At 39.0% G+C, this 7,544-nt stretch overlaps 1 protein-coding gene across 1 annotated transcript; it reads left to right on the top strand.

Annotated features, from left to right (window-relative positions):
- Positions 1-3,756: 3,756 nt before the first annotated feature.
- LOC111989478 (uncharacterized) lies at positions 3,757-4,999 on the top strand. Its single transcript, XM_065772670.1, has 2 exons — positions 3,757-4,254; positions 4,334-4,999. Exons 1-2 carry the CDS (start codon positions 3,757-3,759, stop codon positions 4,997-4,999), a joined length of 1,164 nt encoding a protein of 387 aa, XP_065628742.1.
- The last annotated feature ends 2,545 nt before the right edge of the window (positions 5,000-7,544 follow it).

A 7,544-nucleotide genomic window follows, 5' to 3' on the forward strand; every position in this document is an offset into this window, starting at 1 on the left:
ATGGGTTTTTTTTTTTTTTTTTTTTTTTTTACCGTATCAATGAACTAGATGCACGCTTCAATTAGTTTAATCCCATTCATGAACTTGTATGCTTAAGAAATCTATTGGTCAAGTTGATGATTTGGTAGTAGTCTATTATTAAAAGAGGGGTCCTGCCAGTGGATCAATCCCTAAAACAAGAGGGGGGAGAGAAGAAGAAAAAGGAAAAAGGGGCTTCAATACTGTAAATATAAACAGATCAATGATCCCCTGGTTAGGAACATTGATCAATGATATTTACAAACTCAATAAGTGTCATATATATTGTCATGGAAATTTAGAACCTAACGATCTTCCCTTTGGTAATTTCGTGACAAAACTAAAATATAGACGCAAACACAATTACATACTCATTTAGTATAGACAATCTTGAAAAGCCATAGATAAAATTAGACTTACTATAACTAACTATACTCAACAACATAGAGAAGAATTTTGTCTTTCTTGAAGGCATGAGCAACCACATTAAGCTATCATGTGGAAAACAAAACAGGTAATGACACAACTAACAGTTCAATAGCTTACAATAATCTTGGATTACATAGCTAGAAGATATTAAATAAATACAAAGCACATGCCAAAAAAAAAAAAAAATTGATATCAACTAAATATTTTCAATAAGCTTAATCATAATATCAGAAGTGACGGTCATGTAAATTAAATTTTACATAAACATAAAACAAATATACTGTTAATCTCAGGGCGGCTCAACAATTTTGGGAGCCTTAGGCGAAAATTTTAAGTAAATTTTTTAAAAAACTTTAAAGTCTAAACCTGCACAAATACAAATTAATTTATTCCGTGGTTAAATAAATTAGTATCACTATAATACAAATGAGTTGATATAATATACATCAAATTATTAATTGGCGTGATAATTTATAATAATTGATAAAGTAAGAGTTTGCATTAAAAAAAAAAATGATAACTTATTAATTAGTGTGGGGTGTGTGGGGGACAGTTTAGCTTAGGCCTTGTGATGTATTGGGGCTTGTGGATAAGACTGCACAATGCACATAGCATTATGTAGTCCTGTCCTATCAAGTTGTGTGTACTGTTATTATGCAATATTCTGCATTTTAAGATACAATGTCGCATTTTTAATGCATTTTATTGACTAATAAAAGTAGTTAAATTTTTTTTTTTTTTGTAATTAAAATATATAGATAAATATTATATATATATATATATATATATATTGTAGGGTTGGTTTTTGTGGCCCAAGCCCAATGACAATTAATTTGTAGAGTATGGGTGAAAGAGCTAGATTAAGTATGGGGTTGATAACAACAGATCACAGCTTTCAAACACAAGCTAACATTAACTCACACGTAAATTTTGATAATCCGAAGAGCTATACTATTCGTTTTTCTGATGAATAACAATCTTAGGGTTACAATCCAGTTTTTTCCTCCCCCTTTCTGTTAGGAGCTTCCTTTCTTTATATAGTCACTCTTGTCCTCATCTCCATCGTCCACGTGCTCCTCATCCATGAGTTTGCTGTAGTACATGTCACGTCAGGCATCTTCTTTTAGCTCTGTGTGAGTGGCGGTAGGTTAGGATGCACTGTTCAGGGGTCTTCTCCACATAAATACGGCCAGAAAAGCTGTTGTAGTGCATTAAATACGGTGGCAGCAGCTTTCCCCTTAGATATTTCTCCATCCTTATCGTTCCATGGCATGCTCAGAGCTTATCTCGATCAGGTGGAGTCCTCGAAAGGTCATTCTGGCCTTTCTCACATTCAATTGATCTATGATATCGCGTAAGAGGATTACAACCTCTTCGGCCAGGAGATGCCCTCTTTAGACTGTGATAATTCTTCATCTTGAGGGTCCCACTTTTAGCCGGGCCCTACCTTCTTCATCTTCCTTTTCTCGGACGTAAAATAGCCCTCTTATGGGCCTTCGGCCCATTACGTTGGGCCGGGCCCTTTTTCCCCCACAATAACCCCTCAAAATTTTAGTTTTTCCTTCGCATCTGAGAAGAAAAGGTAAGATTTTGATTTGCCACGTGGGAAAAAAAGGGATAAAAATAAGAAAAATTAATAAATTTAGAAACGAAAAGTCATAAGTACCCCCGTTTACACGCGCGAGGGTATAGAGACGCGCGCCTCATTATTGCCGCTGTAAATCTCATATTCCCAAAGCGCTGGATCAATCACTCCTGGCGGCTCTCTGTCTTTTCCATCCAACGGTGGGTTGCTGATCAAACGGCCAGGGTTTGCCTTCGGAATTTGAGCGGAATGAATGACACCGCTCCATCTGTCTCCGTATATAAACCTCTGAAGGAGGTTATTTTTCTTTACTTTACACATTCTCAAAGTACCCAGAGCATTCTCAGAGCACCTAGAGAGTTCTTCCCTTCGTAAGCCTTTCACGTCTCTTCGGATTCCTGCGTTCTCTGCCTACAAGATCTACAAAGAGCTCATTTTGAGTTAGGGTTCTCATTCCAATCTTGTTTGTGTAAGTTTCGGCGCCTCCTAATCCTTTATTTTCTTCTCGGCTAATCTTTTCTCCCCTCAAAACCATTCTTCTGTTCATTGCTCCAGTCACTCCCTTAGGAATGGGCAAATTCCAATATCTCGTCGATAGTCCGACGCTGATAGAGGAATTCAAGAGAAATCATAATATCCTGCGGGGGGTAAATCTGAGGCATTGTCCTCTAGATAGAGTATTAACAGCCCGAAGAGAAGGAGAGGTCATAGTCCCCATGATAACCTTCATTGAAGGGGGAATGACCCTCCCAATGGGCTCCATCACCCTAAACTATCTCCGCAACCACAGACTCTCTCCTGAGCAGTACGCGCCCAACACCTTTAGGATACTAGGGGCCTTCGATGCCTTGAACGAGCAATTAGGACTAGGGCTAACCTGGCACGACTTAGCATACCTATATGAGTGTCGCGTCCAGAAAGGGGCGGGATACTATCTCAAATCCCGCTCTGACGTTGTTAGACTGTTCTCCTGCCTTCCCAAATCAAATAAAGGGATGAAAGACGACTACTTGATCGTCTCGGGCGCATGGCATGACGGTCTACATTGTCCGACCGAGCCAGGAGAGCCAGGTGTGCCATCTCGGACTTAGGGTCTCTAGCAGTAGTCTTAGGGCTTTCATTCTTCATAGTTGCTTCTTTTTTTATTTTCTTTTTTTTTATTTTCTTTTTTTATTATCCTGTATTTTTTTTTTGATCCGACTGGTTTGCTTGTTTCAAATAAGGTGCATACTGCTTATCAGCTGAGCCTTATTAACGCCCCCGCCCTCAACTACTTATTGCGCTCGGAGATATTCGTCAGCGAGGACGGACAGCTGAGGTCCATTCCTCTTATACTCGGCTATACACCTAAAAAAGCCGACATCTAGCCAGCGGGTAACGCCATCACCCAAGGTGATTACAGGCTGCAACGTATAGACGTTGCTCGGAAAAAAATTTTGGCGCCCTACGACCTCGCACCTGTTCCACACCCCAACCCCCAGGGCGTTTCGCTGCTAATCTGACCAGTTCAACAAGTCCCCCTTGAACTGTCGGCCGTAAGAGAAAGGGTCAGCTCCTCATCCACTTCACTAGAGGAGCAAATCGATAAGTTCAAATTTGAAGGGGACACTGAAGCAGGGGTCCAGATAATACCTTCAGATTCCGAGGAGGAACCTGACAGGCAACCTTGCATCCGACCACCCTTACTGTTGACTACAGTCCCCGAGGACTCTTCGGAGGAAGAAATGTCTGACCTGAAACTCCTCCTGAAGAAAAGGGGCAACAAAACTGAGGTAAAGGGGATGGGGACCTCTCAGCCGGCGGTGAATCTGCCTCCACCTCCTCCCCCACCACAGGTTTCTGATCTGGCTTTCAAACCGATATCGGATTTAAAGAAGAAGAGGTCGATGGAGCCCGAGGATAGGGAGGTGGTACTACCACCAAAGGCTAAGCAACAGAAGGTGGCAAAGGACCACCGCAACAAAAGGGCCTCATCTATAGAGAGAAGAGAGGAGCCCCCAATGGCCGATGTGCGCCGAGGGCAATGCACGTGGTCTCCCAGGTTAGAACTTGACGGTGTCCCTTTTTCCTGGGAGACCTCGATCAGAAATTATGATGGGGGTAGGGCTGGCCTTATAACCGAAGCGCTGCAACAACCATTACTCCTCCCCCAAGACATGGAGTCATATAGGCGTTTCAGCCAGTATGAACTCTTTACGTCCTTGAAGAGGGATTTGGCCATGGTAAGTATATTCATTCAACTCCTCGGTCATAGTATTGATTTTCTATGTTTATGTGCTAACACTTACCTTATTTGTTTAGATCACCCAGCAGGTCTACGTGGCCGAAGAATGGAACCGCAAGGCCTATGTGGAAGTCCAAGCCGAGGCCCAAGCTAGGTCCGAAGCGGAAAGGGCCTTGGGTAGCCTGAAGGACGAGGTCTCTCAGATCTCGGACCAGTTAAAGGGAGTGACCCATGAAAGGGATAGCTTCCATGCTGGTCTTAGAAATGCTGAGACCCAGGCCGAAGCCCAGCGCAAGTTACTGAACGACGCTAAGAAAAATTTGGCGGCCGAGAGGGAGCTCGTGAAGGAGCTTCGCGCCGAGCTACTAAAGGCTAAGGAGGCTGCCAAGGAGGCTCAGAGGAACGCCCAGCAGGCCAAGGAGGCGACCGAGGCAGAGAAGAAAGCGTCCTTTCAGCTGGGAGTGGAGACAACGGAGAAAGGTCTCACCGAGCAATTCGCCTCGGTTGCTCGGGATTACTGTGATCTGACCTGGGGCAAAGCGCTGGACGCTGCTGGAGTGCCCGCTGATTCAGAGCTAAGACTGCCAGAGAATATCTTCTATGATGTAGACATTCGACCGCTTCCAGAGGCTGATGCCCCTCCTCCAGAACAACTTCCAGAGGCCTCGGAGCAACCTTTGGTCGACCCAACTCCCCCAGTCATCCTNTCAAGAGGAAAGTGTTTTGCGGACGTTACACCTTGAAATGAATCGTGGTTTACATCTGCTTGATTTAAGGGTTTTTGGTTTTTGGCATAGGACATTGCCTTCGAAATTTCTAAGGCAACTACTCCTAGCCAATATGGTTTGATATTTTGGGTATGCGTCACGTTAATTAGAAGCATTTTAAATTTTTGACGTGGACATAAATTTTAAAGCAATGGCTCCCAAATGCATCTTATCGCTAATATATTGTCCAACCCTTTACGATAAATAAAAGTATTGACTAAATGGTTTAGAAGACGAGTTTTATAGTTCAATTAGTTGGTATTATTTTAGTGTATAAGATTAAAATATATAGAGTTCAAATTATCATTCATTTGTTGTAACTATCAAATTATTACCAAAAACAAAAGACACATCTTATGTAAATGTCAATGTTCATGAATTATGACTATAACAATTAATGTGTAGATGCATCATGCATCAAGTGATGGATTGATACACCAAATGATGGATGATCATATATAAAATTGTTGCTTGAGAATTTTGTACCAGTGATCTTTTTTAGTCAATTTATATAATTTTCTTTTAGTTACATACTAACATTTGACCCCAAATGCTTGATTTTCATCTCTATATATTAAGAGAATTCAGAAAGTTAGTTATGATTTTAATAAAATGTCAAAAATACCCCTAAGTTGATTAGATAATCCTTATTCTTAAAAAATAAAAAATAGGGTTAAAATTGTAATTCAAAAAAAAAATTTAAAAATACTAGAGAAACTTTTCTTCTAAAAATTAGCATGCTCTCTATTTAAATTATCTCATGCACGTTTGATAATTTTTTTTCTAAAAACAGCACACACTAAACCCAATTACTTACTCTACTCCAAATCCTAATTTAAATTTCTTAAAACTCCATTTATGTGTAACTTTACTAACAACTGATAAATTCAAATTGAAAAATTACATTAAACTCAAAAAATATATATGAAAAAAGAGCATCATCGCACGTGCGGAGCGCATGTGATGAGATTAGTTTATAATAAAAATATATATTATTATATATTAAAATTTTGGCCTAGAAATCATGGCCATATTTATCAGTATCTCGATTTGGATCTTAGGATATAGAATGATACACCAAATGATGGATGATCATATATAAAATTGTTCTTGAGAATTTTGCACCAGTAATCTTTTTTAGTCGATTTATATAATTTTCTTTTAGTTACAAACTGACATTTGACCCAAAGGCTTGATGTTCATTTATAATAAAAATATATATTAAAATTTTGGCTTGGAAGTAATGGCCATAGTTATCTGTATCTCAATTCAGATTAGGATATGGATTGAGTCACCAAATAATGGATGATCATGTATAAAATTGTTGCTTGAAAATTTTGCACCAGCTATATTTTTTAGTCAATTTATATAATTTTCTTTTAGTTACAAACTGACATTTGACCCCTAAGGCTTGATGTTCATTTATAATATTCATATATTAAAATTTTGGCCTAGAAGGGCCATAGTAATCTGTATCTTAGGATATGGATTGAGTCACCAAATGATGGATGATCATATATAAAATTCTATAAAGATATGGTGGAAACTCAAATTGTACACCCTCCAGTCTTAACATGCTACATCATCTTATCATATATTAAAGAATAAACACAATTTCACACCTAATCTATTCTAATACCCATTTGAAAATCTAACTCAACTATGATTTTAATTAAGATTTTATTAGATTTGGTATAATATATTGAGTTTTAAGTAAAAAACTAATGTGGGAGGACTTTTATCTTAACCCCAATCAGGTATTGTTCGCTTTGGGATGGGCAAGAATCGATCTACGTTCCACCCGCACGAATTTGCTCAATCCCACATCGGGGAGAAACGCCTTCCACCCTTGCCTTATAAACCTTTGGCCTAAAGAAGGGTATACCGTAGTGTGTGTGATCACATTCCTCCACATTCGTGCATAGCACTTGTGGGTCCAGAGGGGCGAAAGCCCAAAAACTCATTTGTTCCGAGCTCAGGTCCTGGGAGTTGACGGTGGGATGGTACAACGAAATTTGTACGTACCCATGCGGTCAGCCCTTAAGAAAGAAGGGAGCCATATGCCGCCTGGCGGTGGGCTTTTATATATATATATATATACTTTTTTAGGTGAAAAAAAATCATAAATTCTCTCATACGAAGCAATAATTTAATAACTGGTCGAACATAATTTGAAGCCAAAATAAGCTTTACCAACCATTCAATTTCTTTATATTTAGGTTTTTTTAGGTTGGTTAACTTATAAAAGTAATTGTTTTTATTTATTTATTTATAAACAAATAAAAGTTTTTTCAGCTTTGGTATGTATTTTTTCCCAATGAATAGATATTCATAAACATATTAAATTAAGCTATCATAGATGTTGCCATTGGATTTTGCATATCATGTAATCATCAAAGTATCATAGTCCATAGATGTTGACATTGTGGTTGAGTTCAGGGGGCCGCACTTGTTTTGAGTTTTCACACGTAATTTTTTACTCCGTTGCATTTCTGTCGTTGCCGGCTACATAAAATATACA

The sequence above is a fragment of the Quercus suber genome, unplaced genomic scaffold, assembly GCF_002906115.3.
Source record: "Quercus suber isolate HL8 unplaced genomic scaffold, Cork oak 2.0 scaffold_61, whole genome shotgun sequence".
Classification (NCBI taxonomy): Eukaryota; Viridiplantae; Streptophyta; class Magnoliopsida; order Fagales; family Fagaceae; genus Quercus; species Quercus suber.